The sequence below is a fragment of the Anser anser genome (assembly GCF_964211835.1).
Source record: "Anser anser genome assembly, chromosome: 3".
Taxonomy (NCBI): domain Eukaryota; kingdom Metazoa; phylum Chordata; class Aves; order Anseriformes; family Anatidae; genus Anser; species Anser anser.
In genome coordinates this window covers 93,365,614-93,386,319 of record NC_139722.1, presented here as the reverse complement: position 1 = coordinate 93,386,319, position 20,706 = coordinate 93,365,614, and the positions used below count along the sequence as shown (strand labels likewise).

The window sequence follows — 20,706 nt, the reverse complement described above, 5'->3', positions numbered from 1 at the left end:
GAAAATTTACCCAACAGAGCAGCTCCATGCAGTTCACCACTGAAAGAATGAATGTGCTTTCAGGGCATTGCCCTCAAGAGCTGGAGCCACTCTTAGCCAGATCTTTACTGGATAATGTCCAGTTTTAATAACATCATTGAGGTGGTGCAAAGCATTTCCTTTCTTGACAAAACAATTTATTAATGTACATACCATGTTACTGGTCTGAGTTTCCAAAATACCTGTAAACTAACACGACAACTAGGTTCCTGTATTGGGTGCCTCTGTTAATTGGTATGTCTCTCAAATTTTGTAGCGACAAGTAATCTTGTGTTGGAGAAAAGGATGTGATAGAAGTGCAGTTTTAGGTTTTGAGGACACTATATTTGCAATCTTGCTATTTTCTCTTCATAACAAAGATCTATTTACTGACTAGCACAGTATAAGCTGCATGATGGTAAGGCAGCGCTGCGGTTGTCTTGCTGCTTATAGCAAACTCTTATTTCTGTGCAGCCAAGCAGCCCAGGAGATTACTACGGTTCTGTGGATGAAGATCTGAAGATTGAGGTGATTGAAAAACTCTTTGCCATGGACACAGAATCAAAAAATCAGTGCAACTCCCAGGTAAGGAACTAATATCTCTTCCAAATCCATGAAAATCAGTCCTATGCTAGCAGGTAGTAGAGATGCATGCTGTATGTGCAGATAACAGTGACATAACATGCAAAATGCATTTGCACACATACACCAAAACTTTGATGCACAACACTACCACAAGCATACACTTTCAAAAGCTGAGGTGTACATTTCTATCCCTAACTGTATGAAGTAAGTGCCTTAGGGTATCACTGTGGTGGCCCTGCTAAGAAAGAAGCAGCAGAGAGCTTCAGAATTTGGCAGCTTCTGTAGACTGGATAAGAAATACAAGCAGCAGCATATTTTTTTAATCTGGCCTGATGAACAGCAAGTAAACATCCTTTCTAGGACAAAATATAAATAAACTAATTCCTGCAAAACCTCAAAATGAGAAATGTTTGAGTTAACCCTAAGAGGCAGCAAAGATCCACACAGCCACTTGCTCTTTCCCCCCCAGTGGGATGGGGAAGAGAATTGGAAGGGTAAAAGTGTGAAAATTCATGGGTTGAGATAAAGACAGCTTAATAGACAAAAGCAAAAGCTGCACGTGCAAGCAAAGCAAAAATAAAGAATTCATTCACTACTTCCTAGTGGCAGGCAAATGTTCAGCCATTTCCAGGCAAGCACGGCTCCATCATGTGTAATGGTTTCTTGGGAAGACAAACACCATAACTCTGAATGTCTCCCTACCCCTCCTTCTTTCCCCTAGCTTTTATTGCTGAGCACAGTGTCGTGTGGTATGGAATGTCCTTGTGGTCAGCTGGGGGCAGATGTCCTGGCTGTGTCCCCTCACAACTTCTTGTGCGACCCCAGCGTCCTCGTTGGGGGGTTTGCAGGGTGAGAAACAGAGAAAGCCTTCATTCTGTAAGCACTACTCGGCAATAGCTAAAACAATGGTGTATCAACACTGTTTTCATCACAGGTCCAAAACATACCACTACATGAGCTACTAGGAAGAAAATTAACTCTGTCCAAGCCAAGATGAGTACAACATTTATGCCATTCGCAGAAATAAGACATTTCTATAAATAGGAGCAGGTGTGTTTCATTTATATAAATTTGGCATACAGTGACTTTTTAGCTTTACAATCTCCCTAGTAGTGTTTCACATCACACCGCCGCAACTGCTATTAACTTCTAGGTTCTTTATGAACTTATTTGATTTTTGTGCAGACTGACTTCAATGAACTGGACCTTGAAACCTTGGCTCCTTACATTCCTATGGATGGAGAAGATTTCCAGCTCAGCCCGATATGCCAAGAAGAACGTCCTCTCTCTGAAAGCGCACAAAATACCCAGCAGAGTCTAAGTAGCATGAGTACTATCTTCCAACCCCTTGCTTCTGCTTCACAGAATCAGTTCCTCCCAGAGAAATATTGCCCACAGCTATCAAATAAAAACATTAACCCTGGTCATGGGTCACTGTCATCTGTGTTCTTCAACAATATGAGCAGGTCATCGCTGCCACCGTACCACGACCAAGCCAGCACTCCCCTGTCTTCAATGGGAGGAAGACCAAACACCCAATGGCCACCTGATCCCCCATTAGAATATGTTCCAGCTAAATGGAGACTCATGGATAAATACTCAGGAACCCTATCAAGTTCACCCTCAGGGCCCCCAATACATTCTCCCGGCATGCCCATATATAAAAAAAGGTAAGAGCTTTTGTGTTATAATTGTATTTTACTCAGGAAATATCTGGGGGAGGGAGGCTGGGTCATAATCTTGAAAAATTCTTTTCCTCAGTTCAGCTGAAATAACTTGTTTTGATAGGCATCAGATTGCAATTCTGGGGAAATTAGTGTGGTCCTCTCCCAGTGGCAGTCAGTCTAGTAGAAGCACAAGTGGGCTATCTTTTTGTTGCTTGTAAAGATGTGTGACTGTGTTTCTAGGTGGTCAGGTAAAAATTACCCAAAGTAATTTTGCCAAGCCTGCTTTACTTTATGCAGTTTAGAAAAGTTCTGAAAAGGCTTACTGGTAAGTTGGGACACATGCTTACTTTCTGATTTTGCACGTATTTTTTGCACAACAGAAAACAAAGGAGAGGCAGGGATGACAGTACACCTATTGCTGGCATATATAAGTACTACAACTAAAATTTAAAATAACCTTTTTTTTCTCTCCAGCTCTTCCTCATCTCAGTTACTTTCTGGTACACACAGTTTGTGTGTGTGTAGCTCGGAAGTCACAGTCCTGGCAGTTTCCTATCATTTTGTCTGTAGTTCTTGGGTAGCATGCAGAGTGTGGATTTTCAAAGTTTGTCATGCTAAAACAGTCAGGAAGTGCATAAAATAGGCACAGTCCTTTTAAAATACGGAGCTGTGCAGTTTACCTGCAGTTTGCTTTCAGGGCTTTTTCTTGTTGCTGGCAGAAATACCAGCATCTGAACATACACTTGGAAAGAGAGGGTTTGTCCCCAAACAGCAACTTGTGCGTTACTATGCAAAGCAAGGGGATAGGCATGGCTCTCAAAATCCTAAACTTAAAAAAAATCTCAAGATTCTTTTCCATGGTATTTTTATGCCTGTCTGGAGATTTCTAGAGGCTGTTTATGCTAATCTTTCATTAGTCTTTGATCCCAAAAGTCGAATGTTTCCAAAGCTTGTAGGATGACTGACAAAAGGAAACAAAAACACATGATGTCCAGCATCATGCGTCAAAGGCAGCTTAAACGGAAGAAGGTTGTTTAGATTTGCCTCCCTGCTCACCCAAAGATCCTTTCTCAACAGGCCACTGGATGCATTTGGGCAACGAGGCATAGATATAAACCCAGCAAGAATTGCTCTGTCTAATAGTTTGAAACTGAAGCGACAACTGGATTATGAAGAACAAGCATTGCAACAACTGAGTGGGGTAATTATAAGAAAATGCATCCCCTTCAAAACTTTGAACATACCAAGATCATCAGTGTGATCATATGTTTTTCTTTTCTCCAAATTGTAGGGAGATCCATCTGTCACTAACCCATCTCACTTAATGTGGAAGAGAATGAAATTTCTCAAAGGGGAAAATTGTTCCTTGGTTTCAGAAAAGAAGTCTCTCAGCACAAGTGTTCTTACTGGTAAGAGAAAAGAAATTGACTTTGCAAAGTTAAGTGTTGAAACAAAATGTTAAGAAAATTTGACTAGAAATAAAAACTCTTTCAAAAGGTGATGTTAATAAGCACTGTCAAAAAATCAGTATGCTAAAATTAGAGATCAGTTTTATCACTAAGAGCTAAACAATGTATGGTACAGTCGATAGCTACCAAGTAGATTGTTTCCTGTATGTTCATGCCCTTGCTTTGGAGGCAATAGGGATCAATTTAATGGAGGTGGGTTTACCTAATGCTGATGTAATGTGCAGACACCTCAGAGATAGAACTGATACTTCCTCTCTGCAATATCTTGCTTCATTATTTGACTGTGTCTTGAGTACAGTACTACTCCCAGAGATAGCACTGGTTTTGGACATGCTTTGCTACAATATATAGGTATGCCTACACTGTGTGATCATCATGCTGATGATCGCTTTGCTTTGAATTAGTATTAGCTACTATAATTATTACAGTAGCTTAATTTAACTTTTGTTTTCCTTCTATGTAAATTTAGACGAGTTTGTCTGTAACTCAAGAGGTCTTAGCCAACCAATGAATCAACTGCAACTGCAACAGCAGCAACAGCAGCAGCAACAACAACCCACCTGTGGCAGTCCTGGTGAGAATTTGAAAGCAGGAGCTTTTCCCCCTCAGTTTTACAGTTCCCATTATCAGGACTATCCTGTCCAGCCAACTCATAAAGTATCAGGTAAGAGATGTCAAATACAGCGATTGGAAAACATCATTAAGTTCTGGTGCTGATTACGTGAAGTAAAAACTATAACAACAACAAAAAAAGAGAATGATAAACCAAGAACCAAAATTTTGTTTCCCTAAATGCAAAGTTAATTGTTTAGTATGAAATGTTAACGTTTATACTTGTGATATATGAGGGAAAAATTATTTTTGCTCCTCATTTCAATTGAACTTAATGCCTTTGTGCCTTGGTGGTCTAGCCATCCTCTTATGTATTCTTGCCTTGTGATGGAATTGATTAAACTATACTAAACTGCAGTGCAGCATTGATGCCTGAATTAGGTTACAGTCTAACATATGCCTTCTACAAATGACAATCACTAATGAAAGGGGGTATATGTAGAAGGAGTGCAGGTGCCAGTTTAGAAACTTGTTTACTATAGCTTTCCTCATTTGCACCAGTATCATTTTCCTCAGAACAATCTAAATTGGGGCTAGAGGTGGAAAACTTCATGCTTGTAAGCCATTATGGCAGCGAGGCATAGGTTTGTTCTAAAAACTGTAACTGTTGGTGTTCTGAGGCACATTGACATAAGTAGAAAATGAAATTATAACTGATATAAACAGAAGAGGGAGGAGAGGAAATAAGTTCTCTATCTCTCTCTCAGTCTCTGTCTCTGGTCTCAGTGCCATGACTCACTTTACTCTGTTTCAGGTGTGACAAGTCGTCTGCTGGGACCCTCCTTTGAACCATATTTGTTGCCTGAGTTGACAAGATATGACTGTGAGGTTAACGTCCCTGTTTTGGGCAGTTCCACGCTTCTGCAGGGCAGTGAACTGCTCAGAGCCCTGGACCAGGCAACCTGAGCAATCCTGCAATATTCCTTGGCCTATACTGTTCAAAACAGCTTCAGTTTTTAAATATATTTTTGCAAGTAGACAATTTCTAATACCAATACACTTTTACAGGATTTTACTTAGATATTGAACCTGTCCACGTTACCAAATAGTGGCCTTTTGAAGTTACTCACTTTATTATTCATATTAAAGAAATACATCTACTGTATTTTCTCTATTGCAATTAATGTGTTGTTTACAGAGTTTGATTACCCTCCCCTTATCTCATTAGATGTAATTTATACTCTCAGATTTTCTTCAATTTTCATGCTATTAAAAAGCTGTGGTATAAATGCCTCATCTTGTGATACTTTGGCTGCAGTACTGCAAAGATTTATTTTTATTGCCAAAGATGAATGAAACAAATTTGATCTCCAACCACAGTTTTTTGTTGATCTGCCAAATTGATATCCTTTGAGTCTTTCTGTTTTCCAGCATTTATTGTATTGTAACTTTAATAACTTTTGGGAAAGCATACTAAAGAAAAAATTCCCAGCCTTCTGACCCCCTTCCCCTTCCCTTCATTTTTATACACTTTGTTGAAAGAAATGTGAATGGTGAACTACAATGTTTGTGGGTATCTGTGAAGGTTGCACGTTGTAAGCTTTTTTTTTCCTCAGAAGCAAGCCACATTTTCAGCTGACTTAACCTGGCTTAGCTCTACAGACAAAGGAGTCCTACAGATTTACCCCAGTGGAGGATTTTTGTTTGTGTTGGGATTTCTTGTTTTGTGCTTTGGTGTCCTCTCTATTTTTACACAAAACAGATTTTTTTTTATTATTATAATATCTTTCTGGGTCAGTTGTTAATCATCTCTTGGTACTTTTGCTGTATCTAGGACACAACAACTATAAGAGCTGTTTCTGCTAGAACTAGTACTATTTCTTAGGATGTTGCTGACACTTCAGGAATCTCACCAATGGCCAGTGCTAACATCTCTGAATAATGCTAGCCTTTTTCATGTTATATGCTAGCTAGCAATATAATTTCAATATTGAATCATTAAAACTAAAAGTAGTATTTCCCAGTATATTAGGCTAACTCAGTTATAAGTAGACAAAAAGAATTAAGGATTGTGTAGTGAGATGAATTACTGGCAGACAGGTCTCTCTCATTTTAATTTACCTTATATTAATCAAGATCTGAAATGTCATTAAATTCAGCCAGACATTTTCAGAGCTTCTTTTCAACTATCATTTATTGTCATGCACATATTTTAAAAAGTAAGGCTTTGAATGCTTTCAAAGGCTAAGGTTGAAGGTTGAAATTACAGTGTACTTAAACAGCAAAAATATTAAACTAATAAAAGGCAGGTGAGCAGTTCTGACTCTGAAATGCATACACACCAGGATAATGTATTGGAATATGTCCATCTTGTTTCCTCCACTGGTATAAATCGTTGTAGCTTTGAAAAAAATGGAACAGTGGCAATGTACAACAGGTAAAAAAATCTGGCCCAGAAACTTAGAACAAAGATAGGCTTCAGTGGAACTGGAAGCCTAAAAATAATGTATTTTATAAATTTGCTTTCTATCATGCACTGACGCTTGCAGAGAGGGAGCCTTGGGTTCATTGAGCACTTCAGAGATCGCTGTGTTAAGTGAGTCTTAATCATACACACTGTGCACTCTTAGAAAAGCAGATCTTTTGTTGTTATTATTATTGGTACATAACATTAAAAGAAAAAAAAAAAAGATAGCCCCTATTGCAGCTAGATCTTTCAAGAGTTTATTACCAAAAATAAGCTACTCCTAAAGTGATCTTATTTCTATGTGGAAAAAAAACATATTTTAAGCATCAAAATGTAATGAAAATTGACAAGCCAGATTTGACAAACCTTCAGTGGCAAGGACTTAAAGGCTTCAAGGATTAAAGACACTTGAATACTGCTCTTTTCTGTTTCTTATTTGTGTAGTTTCAGCATTAAAAATGTTATACCCTAACAGTTTACTAAAACACTCTGAAAAATATTCCATGTCTTAATATTAATCATACTTTTTATCATAATTATTTCATAATCTATATTGCTGAATTCTTATTGACAATATTATAACTGTATGGGAACTTTAACTTGATAAGGAAATGTATTTTGACACTGATACCTTATTAAAGTATACTGATCCTAAATTCTTTGTGACTCATTTGCTATGAATTTGTCATTTGTTGTATCATTGTAAAACAAAAGTATTTATTAAATTATTTATAGAAAATAAAGGTTTGCATTGATCTTTAAAGAATGAAAGAACAATCTAAGGTTGCCCATATTTGAGACCTGAGAAGTAAGCTGACAACGGCCTGTACTGTCCAGCTTCTTTTTAGAGTTTGCCCAGCTTTCCTCATACGGAGTAAAAATACCCTGTAGACCACGCTTCCAGAACTTTTCTTATTACTTGTACTTCTGCTTCAATTTCAAAAGTGTATGTCTACCTAGGAGCTGAAGATACCTGTCGTAATGCTACTGTGAAAAACAGCAATAATAATAATTTGTCAAAACAAGTACTTGCCTAGCGCCGTGGTCTGGGATTTCACGGGCTGAATTGCTGCAGTATCCCACTTCAGTTTTTGTGGCCATCGTATTCTGACAGTCCTGACACATCTGTGAATATGGCTGTCCCCAGTCCAAGCTGCTTCACCCAGTCCCGTGTTGCAATGCTCCTGTTAAACACACCGATCCTTTTCCTTGCAGAAATTACCATTTCTGCCAGCACAGTAACCATCATGCTGTAGGAGAACAGACACATTAAAACTGTCACTTTCAAATATGCACTTAAATGCTGACGGACTGTATGGAAGCTGTTGGTGCTTAACCCTTCTGATAACTACTGCTGAGTTTCTCAAACAACAGCGACTCTTTGGAATAATCTGTTGAAGTGGGCTATCATCACCTTGTTTTCCAGATGGGATGCCAGACTTAGAAAGTAACTCCTTGCTTCTAAAGCTGTTGGAATCACAAGTGTGCACAGAACACCTGCCAGTGACGAGGAAATTGGGGGGGGGGGGGGGGTATGTTACCACCCCCCCCCTTTTACAGCATCCCACTGGTCTTCAGGGCACTTTGACAGAGACCAGCTCAGCATGTCACAGCCTTAGCCAACTGAGGGGGGTGGGGGGGTGGGGGGGAATAAATAAATAAATCACTGAAACAGAGATCAGGAAATACCTGTTCACATCAAGCTCTCTTTTAGAGGTTTCAATCACGAACTGCTAATATGTCCTCCGCTAGTGCTGCCAGACACTACTTTCTCAGGGTGTCCAAACACCCTCCTTTTATCTAGTACACCTACACATCTCAAGTTAGTAAGCTTCAGTGAATTTTCCCCTTATGTTTAGGACACAGCTGGATAGCTAGCATCTAGCTAGCAGAGCTCTGACATTGCAATTTATATGCCAAAAAGACCCAACCTCTCACCCAAAACTTAATACATACATTGCATCAATAACTGAGCTTTGTTCTGCTGAACAGAGGTTTAGTACAGCTTTTTAAAACCTTTATTTTCTCCTGTATGCCAGTAGAAGTGCTTAAAATTAAATGTACATCAGCTGTCACTGTGTAAATGCACCATTTCTTGGCATCCAAACTTACATTTCTAACAGCATAGACAACGGAGCAATTCTGTTGTTCAACACTCACCATTTTCTGCTGAAAATCAGGCCGTTCTGTGAAACTCATGATTTGGACTGGTCTCAAGCTCAGGCTGATTTTCTAGTCTATCATCTTTTTAAAATGATCAAGCCAATGACTGCACCACAGATTTCAAGCAGGTGAGAGTCATGCTCTTTACCAAGCAAACGGTTACAACAAAGTACTGTAGGAAGACCTCAACAACCCAGTGTATTTTGTGATTTTACTAATAAAACTGCAAAAAAGCCCAGATAACTTGGAGCAAAGTCCACCTATACTTTCAAGCCCAGACACCAATTCCTAAGCAATACTGAGATCTGTGGACACCAGGTAATTCATCACATTTGTTTGCCACAGTGGACAGAGCACAGGATAACAACACACAGTCTAACTTGCACCTGCTCTTGGTCTAGATGGTGATAGTAACTTCTCCCTGAGGAGCTTTACAAAACTATTAACATACATGCCAGGTTTTTTTTTAAGTTACAGAGAAGTAGAAATATTCACCTACATTTAAATAAACAGCATTGTTTTCTTTTTTTCCGCAAGTCTCTTATTATAGGCTTCCCAAGAGACAAGGAAAAAATTTATCAAATGGAAAAAAAAAAAAAAAGACAATTCTCCACAATGTTTCCTTAGGACAACCAAACCCGTCAGACTCCCACAGCTCTGCTGCCCTAGCAGCACACCAGCCACCTCCTGGTTACCTGGGGCTGCGTGTTAGCCCCATGCCACCACTCTCGCTGGCAGGGTCCTGCTGCTTCTGAGGAAGCCAGGCAGGGGGTCCCGCTCCCTGGGCTCTGTTCAGTGTTGCTGCTTTGCCCTGGTCAACTGAAGCAACAAAAGCAGCACTGGAAGCTCTGGCGATTGGTAGTATGTATGCCATTTTTGAGGTGTTCCGATTAAAAATGGATTCAAATAAATAAAATGACTTCAGCTGCTCAGTTTGGAAGCATCACCTACTTCTGCCTGAAAGCCAGCCCGCAGTTTTGGCAGTGTGTGATTTACCACAGGTCTCACATGGAACATTTTTCTTGAAGTCCTAAATTCCTAGAGTCAAGGTATTAACATAATTCTCTTCAACCATGCCTCTCAATTAATGGTGCAGTGACACATGGTTAAGATGTCTCATTAAGGAACAGAAGCACAGGCATGAGCCTGGATTGCAATCCCTACCTTCGTGCCAGCCAGCGCTAGCTACTGCCCTTGGCACGGGGCAGTAACGGGCAGCTGGGTGCAACCAAAGCTGCTTCACTCCCTTGTGTGCTGTTTGCTGTAGAAAGTGCTCTATCTCAGCATCTCAGCAACAAAAAAAAAGGAAAAGGAAAAGAGAAAAGGAAGATAAGAAACCCCACAAACTCTTCAGTCGAAAGGTCTGTGTTTAGGTCTTGGAATTATAGACAGAGCTGTCCAGCTAGATTCCCAAAGGCCCCAGAAAACCATCAGCTTCGGTAGTTCTCTATCAGAGCTCATGTTGGAAACATCCAAACCCCATTCCCACTCCAGCCATTGGGCACAACAGACCTCAGTCCTTGCCCTGAGATGAAAGCAGATTTAATGCTGTGGGTCACAGGAGGTGTGTGTGTCCTTGAGAGCTGCCCGTTCATGTCAAACATTTTCTTCAGCTATTAGATGGCTGTTCTCATTTGCTACTTGGGCAAGCAAGAGTGGTAGTAGAGATGATAAAGGTTCTTCTGGCTCACAGACTCTTTCATCACCCCCTTGACACTCTGCTTAGAGCAAAATCCTAACAAATATCAGAAGTATATACAGTTTCTTCTACAGTTTTGGAAATGAGAGCAGAATTGAGTATTTTCCCCAGATGCCTGAACTCTGCCTATAAAGCCAGAACAATTTCTTAGCCATAAGAGGCGCAGCATGGTTTTGCTTCTTTTGCTCCTATATTAGCACTATAGAGCTGTAATTAGCAGGAGGAGAACCTGGATTTGTGGTTCCCCAAACCTGCTCCCCAGACAAGTAGTTTGCATTTCAGGACAAAAATTAAGCCTCAGATAAAGAGAGGAGCGTGCTCACAAGTTAGAGCACTCCAGATCCTGCCACGTGCTTGATGGACACGAATAACCATTGGGGTGTGATTTCTGAGTCCAGCTGTACCCCCAACACCCCTCAGCCCTGATTACGCGCTCATCCCTGATTTGGGCCATGCAGAACTCGAACTCCAGGGTGTCCTGGAGGAAGGTGACCCAACAAGGATCTCTCTGGCTCAGTATAAACCCATAACTCAGAAAAATGGAAGATTAAAACTCCCACAGGCAAACTAAAACCCACGCATACATCAGCCAGAGAGAATGACAGTAAATATGGTCACAATGCCAGTTCAGTAGAGCTTGTCTGAATAAAGCTTTTTCTAACGACAGAAATGCATTTTCCCAGTTAGAAATGTTTATGCAACTGGATTTTATTTAGGAATCTCCAGTTAAAAAACAAACCAAGAAAACAGTAGCTTGAGTCTCATTCTCTTTTTCCCCAGGATGTTCACAAAAGCCAAATCTGAGGTAGGAGAAAGCACAAATCCCATTTGCAGTTGCCAAAACCCAGACTGAAACCCACGGCTCCCTGGCTTTATTTTGAAGCAGAATTTACATGGACTTCTAAGTTGCAAACCGCAAAAGTTGCATCATACAATGAGCCTTGTGATCCATATATGTTTTTTTTTTCTTTTCTTTTCTTTTTTTTTTTTTTTAATTCACCCCTCCTCCACACGGCAGCTCCACGACTGCTGACAAATGGATGGTGGCACCAATCACTTTTGGATATGTCGCATGACATCTACTGGCCTTTTTCCTGGAAGAGCACGCACTACGACTTGTGCCTCTCACCTTACTGCTAGCATAGACAGCACTGATGCTATCTGCAACCCCAAAAACACCTTGGAGTTAACAGAAAGCAAAGCAACGGAAGTTTGCTGGGAAAACGGGTTGCTCTCTGTTATTGTAACTGCAACTGCAACCATCAAGACGAGCTTTCCTGTACTTTGCTCAGCTACATAACTGCTCCTGTTTATTAGCCTGTTTACACCTTTTAACACAGCTGCTTGTTCACAACTTCAATTTCCTTCTACTTCAATAAGGTTTTGGTATCATAGTCTTCAGGGTCAATCTGATCACTGCAGACACCTCCAAGATAAAGGAGGGGCCAACACTGAATATTTCAATTTTTGCTCAACCTCCCCCTCTCTGACCAAAACCTCTCTTCTGCAGAAAAGATTCTGTTTAATGACAGCCAACACCTTGAACAACTATGCACTGGTTTTGCTCTTATCTAGCATCACACTCTGCCTTCCCCAGATCCATGGTGACCAGTACCTCAGTCTGTACAAAGCCACCCAAGTATGCTGAAAAGTGGGCAAAAATGTGGCTTTTGCAACCATCAATTATATCTTAATATACTGAATAAACACTTTAACTTGTACTTTCATTTTTAGAGTGACTTCTCCAACCTCAGCCCTTACAAGCTTTCCCTTTTCCCTTCCCCCTGCAAAACCATGAAGAAAGCATCTTTAGAAAAACAGAAAGTCACTAAAATACTCATCTGGGTAACCAGCAGAGGAACCAAGAACCAATGAATACCTGGAACTCCCTTAAGTTCATTTGAAAGACAGGGAACAGTCAAGTCAACAGTGCTGTCATTCTCCTTTTTGGAACATAGGCCCTGTTGGGCAGAGTTTATTTGTACTGAGGTTTTGTATTAGAAACACACACTGCTGAATAAGAATTTGTTCATCCAGGATTTCTTCTGTCCTGCTCAGTGCATAAATTCCACTAATGTGTGCCGGAAATAAACAGAGTGAAAAGTGTCTGTGCTCCGTGCTCAAGAACCAGAACTGGTTTCAACAGCAGGCTGCCATCCTGTGCCTATTCAAAACGTGTGTCCTGAAACCTGCTCAAAGCAGGTCCTCTACAAAACCTACCACCAGGAGAACGCTTTCCCTGGTGGGTACGTGTGGAGCGGATGCCTTACAAGCCATCTCAGAGTGCAGGAAGTGCTCCTGCCTTTTGCTGCTGAGCCATTCCCGAGGCTATTTCCAAGAAAACAGAGGCAGAAGGGATCCTCCTTCCTTCCCATCCCTTTTCCTGTGCCTCCCTTCCACAGAAATCTCTCAAAGCGTATTTTGAGTCCTATAGGCAAAGTGCTGTGCTGACTCATGCCAAGGAAAGGAACAAATCCCACATGTTTACACAGCCTACGCCACAAACCGATTGCTGAGGGGTGACCATTTGCAAGCCCCTGCAAGGCAGCTCTCTTGCAGGCTGAGGCAGGAAGCCGCACTGTCTGTGGGGCATTCCCGACCCGAGGCGGGCACGTGGGGTTCACTGCAGGGTGGCCATGCCAGCAAGCACAGCTCTTCCTCGTCGCATGGGCCTGAAGTGCAGGGGCTGAACAAGATGCTCATTTCTTTGCTGTCCCCAGTGCAGGCCACCTATACGAAACTCATCTACTTAGGTTTAGCGTAGATAATGCACAACCCTCATCTATATGGAACAAGGGGGTAAATGAGCCTGGTGATGTGCTGCTTCCACGGGTCATGGAGTTACTTTGTGGACCTGCACTGCAGAGCAACACTAAAGCATGGGAAAAGCTGCTTAATGGGAAAATTTCCCAGAAAGCTCTCCAAAAATCATACTTTCCACTTTCACACTAGACCCAAAGCCTCACTGCACTGCTTACCATGTGTGCTACAGATTGCATCCTACCCTGCTCCTCCCAGAGAACCAAACCACAACGGCAGCAGCTTGGTAGGACCAAAAGCAGTAAGTATCGCAGGGTCCCCCAAGCACACTCGTGCTCAGCAGCCCTTGCTTTGAAGCCAGACCTCTTATTTTCTCACATTAGCTAATTTCACAGCAGACACACACTTACGCTCATTACTGCAACCCACAGCCTTACCCCTCATTTCCTAAATACCAAGATGCTGAATTTTCCTCCTGACTATCATATCATCAATTTGCTTTTTCATGACACCCAGTAACATTTAGAAATCCTTTTCCAGATGCACTTATTGGAAATGAAGACAACGTGATTGCAAAAGGAGTTCTGGGATCTTATTTGTACCACTGTGAGTCATCTCTAGAAACAGTATTGCAGCAGCACCAAAATTTGCATTCAAATTACTTGCTCTTTTTAAAGTGAGCTACAAAACACAAAGAAGATGGACAGTCTGCAATCACATGTGGCACACAAAGCCGTTTGGCAGTTTGAGATGTCTGTAGCGTTAAAACCATCCATACCAGAAGAGACACGGTCTTGCAGGTTCAAGCTCTATTAAGAAAACTCAGTATTCAAAAACTAATTCTAAAAGACAGTACGTTGTAGCTCTACAGCTACAGCTGTGTTGCACCTGCACCATACGGTGCCCGTAACCCAAGTAACGTCGACAGATTAAACTTGTCCTCTTCCAGGATCTCTACGAAGATCCAAACAGGTATTTTTATAACAGCCAAGGAAATGGGACAGAGTGCATTTGAAGTTGGACGTAAGCAGGATACAAAGAGGCCTTTTTGAGAATAATGCAGACTATTCTCTCCATTTTGAAAAAGAAAACAAGTAGACTTTCATCCGTTTTCAACCAATCAAAACACATTCGTGCTCAACCTTTCTTTCTTCTGAACCTTTGTCACTTCTTCACATTTTTCAATGCTGCTAAAGAAACAAAAAGCATTCTACTGATTTGTTGGGTTTTTTTAGCTTCTTGCTGTCTCCCCCAACAGCTACAACAATGTAATTTACAGGCCCTAAAAACGAGCTACCCTGAAAACTTAACTTTTTAAACAGTTCAGAGAAGATGGCTGTCATACTTTCATTTCCAAGAAGCAGTTTGTGTAGATTTTAGTACAATCAATTCATGTCTATGTCATGTTTCATTTTCATGCTTCACTTTACAAGCCCACTAATCAGAGTAATGAGGTTGAATGTGAAGAAATCCCTTTGTCGCAAGATGAACAGCCTCTGAAACCACATTTATAATGGTCTTTCTCTGCTTATTCAAATCCTGTTTGCGAGCAATAGCAAAAAATGGCATCACAGAATTTGTCTTCCAAATTTTAAAGAAAGCCATTTTATTACAACATCCCCTGTAACTTACAGGAGATGGGTTTGCATATTTATGTAAGAGAGTCACTGCCTTCCATTCTGTGAACATGTTTAAATGAAAATAAAATCTTATTAACTGCTTTGATAGGGCTAAAAATATGTTCCATATGTTCCATACCACTGCCATAAAATGGTTCAGTGAGCAAATGCCTGTCTGCCAGCAGTGTCACGCTGTTTGTGTCACGCTGACCCAACTCCCACATGAACGAGTTGGTTCCCTCTGTGCCCATATATGATGTTTCTAGGACCTGGACATGACCTGGGACCTTTCTGGTTCATTAACCCAGCTAAAGCATGAGCCACATATATGTAGATAATCCACTATAAGAGACAGAAGTTAGAAGAGGAGATGGAAATTCCTACTCTGGGATTCATTACAGAGCTGTTGCAAGCTGTAATACCAATATGCCAATGCTCCTCAGATCTTTTTGTCATGAGTCAATAGGACTACAAAGAGACTTACAAAGGAGTACACACTGCTATGAGACTGTGCCACAAAAGGCAGCGCTGTCAACTGCCACACAACTCAGATAAACTTGAAATCATGGCTGCAAAACTTTCTTGGCTTGAATTTGCTCATTCTTGTGAACATTTTTTAAAATATGACTTACAAATCTCTACCCCGACTCTGCTTTGGAAAGCTAAATAGTAGTCAGCACATAATAGCAACCAGAGAAAAGTTTGTTTCTGATCCTCTAAACACCTAAAATAGCAGCCCAGTACATCTGTTGAACAAGTGACAAGTACACTGCAGAGGCAGGGGGACACAGAGCACTCCACCCCTAGCGTCAAGGTTGCTATGGGTGTCACCAGAGCTGCTGAGTGTGAATATATAAGATTCAAACATGGTTTGGAGTTGTCTGAAAGATGCTAGATACCCTCCTACAAGGGTATGGAGATGGGGAGAGGGGTGAGATTATATTTTTAGCCTGTAGCGTGATGATCTCTCAACAAGTAGTGCCATGGCTAAAATCCAGGAAAAGGATGGCTCCCATTCAAAGCATAATGAATGTACAGAGAAAATTCAGGCAACACATTTCCTCCTAAAGCCATAATCCAAGCATAAGAAGTATGCTCTGCTACAGTACCTCCTAGACTATGACAGAAGTTTAGTCCTTCACACAGCACCTATAGATTCTTGAGCTGAAAGTCAGAAGAGCTTTAGAGGCTTAGAGGTACCAAGACACTAAACCTCCTGTCTCCAACCAGTCCATGGAGATAGGGTGCAGACTTATTGTGCCCCAGCAGGAGCCAAGCCTACCTCCACATCAGCTCTGCCTGGTTAAGCTTCATCACTTTCCTACGGAAAAGGATGAGCATCACTGGTGAGAAGACAGAAAGGCTGTTCCCGTTCTGCCCTTCCCACTCCTGAAGAAAAGATACCCGACCATGCAGCAGCACCCTCTGAACCAGCTGGAGGTGGCCTGACCATGGACATGGACGTTGAAGGGCCAGGGGCAGATCATGCTGTGGGTCACAGGATTGATCTCAAGGCCGCCACCACAGCATGTGCACATGGCTATTGGCCAGTACCTACATCCACCCCAAAAAAAACAGGCATTTGAAAGTCCTTCTGTGCTTTTGTTTTTTCCTTCATAGCAGACAAACCTGAGCTACTCTGTGGAAGGTGGACCTATGGAAGGTAAATCGTTGAGAACTGGGGGATCTGAAGAGTTGTGCGTGGAAGTAAGTTCTAACTATCTTAGTGATCCTCTAATGTTTAATTAGGAATAACTAAAGAACAAACAAAAAGCCTGATCCTTTAGTGAATATTTCATAGGTATACAGTAGTTATTTCAAACAGGAGCTTGGTTCCAGAGTGGCAGATTCCCTTCACATAGGAGCTGAGGAAAAGCAAACTAATCTGTTAAAGAAATAAAGCAAAAAAGTATCAGATTTCTTCCAAAACAGAGATGTTTTTGACAAAAGATGCTGAAGCCAACAAACTGATTAGTAAGCTTAAACAAAGTGACTGAATAATGACAGACAGTGATCCCCCACAATCAGCCTCAAGACACAGGTGTTATTAAAATCAACAAGCAGCTTGACTGAAGTCTTCAAACACTGCACTGCCTCCCAGACATGGGAAAAGAATAAAACTGCCTGAGCAGCCTGGTTTTGGCATAGAAAGAGAGAGTTAATTAAGGAATTGGGTTATTCCCAAGTCGTGCTGTGTAAGGAGCCCCATTATACCTGCTGCACAATAGGTGGGATACATTTTCTTTCTGTAATGCTTATGTAAGATGTTAATTCAAGACTGTAGCTCATTTAACAAATAACCCCCTAAGTGAAACTATCTCCTGCCGAAAGAGAGGTAGTGCAGATCGCTGGGAGGACTGCCACAGGAAGCTCACAAACTGCGGCATATGGGCGAAGAGCAGGTGACAGTGCAGTGCACACTCAAGCGAGTTCAAAGGTGCAAGATGAAATATTGATTAGAGTTATTAGAGATTTGGGAGGAGTAATAGACCAGGATGGCTGCATTCCTCAAAGTGAGGGAGCGCAGCCTTTTCCTTACCACTACACCTCCTGATTTCTCTTGTTTCAGGTGCAATTTATTTTTGGCCCCTCCAGAGGTGCATGACCCAACCTGCAGAATGCCTCCCCTGTGCTGCCAGCTACAGCCCCCATGCTGGGGAGGAGGGGAGAGCATTTGCCACCTCACAAACATCTCCCAGACTGGTTCATCTTCCGCTGGGGGGGCTGGGGGGGTTATGGGATGGAGTCCCACGTCTTTCGCACAGCTGTCGAGCAGCAAGCCACACGTGACTGGCAAACAGGCAGACACGTCGCTTCTCTGGCAGATGTGGGCACAGCCTCCAGAGGCCCTCCAGTGTGAGGGCACAGCTGGTGCGGGGGCTGCCCTCGCCACCCCAGCTGCACGGCCCAGCTGGGTGCTCCTGGGACCGGCACACGCTGGCACGGCGGGGAGGGCACAGCAGGGGGCCAAAACGCAGCATGGAGACAGCAGAGAAATGAACAGCCTCCCTGATACGCTACACCTTTTCTTGGAAAGCCGACGTGCCAGGAAGCCTCAGGGACTTGTTTTTTCCCCTCCATGGCTGCGAGAGCCTGCTGGGTGCAGCATCTCCAAACCAAGCTCCCAGCCCAAACAAAGGGCACCAGGTCAAGAGTCAGAAGCCTCCATTCTATCAGAAAGACTAAGAAATGGAGACCATGCCAATCAACCACGAATGGCAGCTTATCCCCTTTTTTAGGGCTGGAGGTCTGCAGAACTTCTGAGGGTCCTCAGAAAGGTCCTGAAAGGTCTTGATGCTGCAATTCATAACTGAGGGTTGTGTGTTGCATGGGGAACAGCAGGTTCGCAGCCACTGATCATGGGAAGGAACGAGGCTCTACAGCCATGAGGGCAGGAACTGAAGGTGTGGAAGGAGCCATCAAGATGGAGAATGGGGGCATTATCCCCTCTCTTCCCTGCCTTGTTGGTCTTATTGGAGATTTGAAGCTCTCTGGGGCAGGAATTTTCTCTCTGTGCTGGTTTTCAAGGTACCTTTGATGACGGGAACCTTGAAGCCATTTGCGGCTCTACAGAAATTTCCATTAACGTAAGCAATGCGAAGCAAGAAAGAGGAATGTTATTCACAGGATGACAATGTGGAGAAGGTGTTTAAACCAGCTTCTACCCTCTAAGCACTTACCACTCACCAGTAACGCTTTCACACTACTGGTGTGCACTTGTTTGGCTTAACAACACACTGCATCTGCTCAACAGGTGAACGAATCCTCTAGCAACTTTGTGGTCATCTCTCTCTGTCCATCCCATCTCCCTTGCACCAACCAAAACAGCATTTCACACAAAATAATCAACATGCCTGCTGACTGGAGCATATCCTAACTAGAGACAAAAGCATCACAGTACCATAACTATCCTTTTCCCTGCATTCCCAAGAGCATAGTGCTCTCCCTATTTGATGGAGACACACTTTGTCCTTGTCATTTGTGCTACTGTAGCTAAGCAATCACCAATAGCTTGTTTTCCAAATTGTATTACTAAATAGTGGCAGGATTTCCATGAGCATCACTTAAGACATATTAATTTAAACAACACAAATGAGACACAACGAGATTCAGTGCAGTTAGTGGAGCCTGCTCACAGCAAGCCAACAGACCTGCCCCCGTGAAGCTAAAACTCTGAATTCCAGCTAGAGCTCTGGCTCTTGCAGACGTTCCTTCACCATCTTCCAGCCCCGCTGCTATTCTTGTAGGTTTTAAATACTCTCAAGAACCCACCACTGTTCTGAAGGAAGTTCAGCTGCACAAAGTGAGCAAAGACAAACACAACTAAGTAATGTGCCTCAATTCCATTTCAAAACTAACAATCATACACCGCTTGGACAAGCAAAACCATTTACAGAACAAATGATAGTCTACAGCCCACCAGCAAGAAAGGCCACGTTACTGTTCTGGTTAGTTTTCATGCTTAGCCCTTCCTATTTCACTTGCTCCTCTCTTCTGTGTCCCCAAATAGTACACTCTGATCTCAGTGTGGAGACTTTCCAAATTCAACAGGAACAGGTGAAAGAGCAGAAGGACTTTCACTGATCTAAACACAGGACTGGAACCTTAAAATTGTCCATTTTACATTTACTTCCATTTAAGTGTTCTGATTTTTAATAGCCTTAGGAAAACAAAAAATAAGAGTACTGCGTTACTCTAGGACTTTGAGCTACAGCTGCTGTTAAATAAACATTTTAAAATTAATTCCACAGACTTTTCAAAATTTTCTGCAGAGCAATGGTTAAGAAATGCGACAGTGTATCATAAAGGGCATGCACTTAAAAATCTAAGAAAAAACAGACACCGAAACACCCAAACTACGATTTCTCCCCTCAGCTGATTCAGTTTTAAATGAATGGACTTAAAGGCAGGGTATTTATGAAGTGGGAAATATACAGAGATATACAGTTTATAGATATAATTAGGGGCAATTGGAGAGGGGGGGATAGAAGTTTCCCACCACGCACATCTGAGGCAACATTTCAGAACTAAAGAAGGGTTTTCACATCCCAAGTATGTTTTTTGGGGAGTAGAGCTTAACGTAAAGGTGTTATGAAACAGAATGATATAGTTTAACAACAACAATAAAAAAGGAATGTCAAAATATTACCCAAATTAGTCTTGGTGTGTTTTGTTACATGTTCTTACCCATCCACCCTTCCCACTTATTCCAGGGAAACATGCAGCATTAATTTGTGTATATTTTGCTCTGCAATATTTACAATATTTCCTCAGTTTAAGAAACATTCATTCTTGAGGTGTTCTCATTTAGATCGTAAAGGAAACATCAGCATCAGTAGATCTGATCACAGACACCGTCTCCCCAATGGTTAGACAATGTTTATGCTTATACAAAAAAAACCCATAACATACTAAGCCTTCTGGGATGAGTAAGCAGAAAAGAACATCCCAACCAGCGCAAGTATTGTGCCATATGTTTCTTCATTAAAAATAAATAAATATATATGCAATACTAAGTTGAAAAACTGAACTTTGTTTCTTTAGTAAGCAATGGGTAAAATAACCTTATTTTTCCTACATATCTTCCCCTTCGCAATATCCTTCTGAAGGACAAGAAAGCATGCGCAAATGAACTCTATCATCCCTCTAGGATCCCTGAAACAGCTTACCAGTGAAAATAAGTTTTTAATGGGCTTTTCTCAGATGT

The 20,706-nt window shown here is 41.8% G+C and overlaps 2 protein-coding genes across 5 annotated transcripts in view; one reads left to right on the top strand and one right to left on the bottom strand.

Annotated features, from left to right (window-relative positions):
• Positions 1-7,501, top strand: part of EPAS1 (endothelial PAS domain protein 1) — a 129,344-nt gene extending 121,843 nt beyond the window's left edge. For all 3 annotated transcript variants that reach the window (XM_083832110.1, XM_083832111.1, XM_083832112.1), the window contains 6 exons: positions 493-603; positions 1,789-2,273; positions 3,348-3,471; positions 3,562-3,679; positions 4,209-4,403; positions 5,106-7,501. In XM_083832110.1, coding sequence (XP_083688236.1) covers positions 493-603; positions 1,789-2,273; positions 3,348-3,471; positions 3,562-3,679; positions 4,209-4,403; positions 5,106-5,257 — 1,185 coding nt within the window. In that variant the 3' untranslated portion in view covers positions 5,258-7,501. The remainder of the gene's footprint in view (positions 1-492; positions 604-1,788; positions 2,274-3,347; positions 3,472-3,561; positions 3,680-4,208; positions 4,404-5,105) is intronic.
• TMEM247 (transmembrane protein 247) overlaps positions 6,758-20,706 on the bottom strand; it is a 96,194-nt gene continuing 82,245 nt past the window's right edge. For both annotated transcript variants that reach the window (XR_014582814.1, XM_083832119.1), the window contains one exon: positions 6,758-20,706. This exon is cut by the window's right edge and continues 24,431 nt beyond it. The gene's annotated coding sequence lies outside the window, so the exon portion shown is untranslated.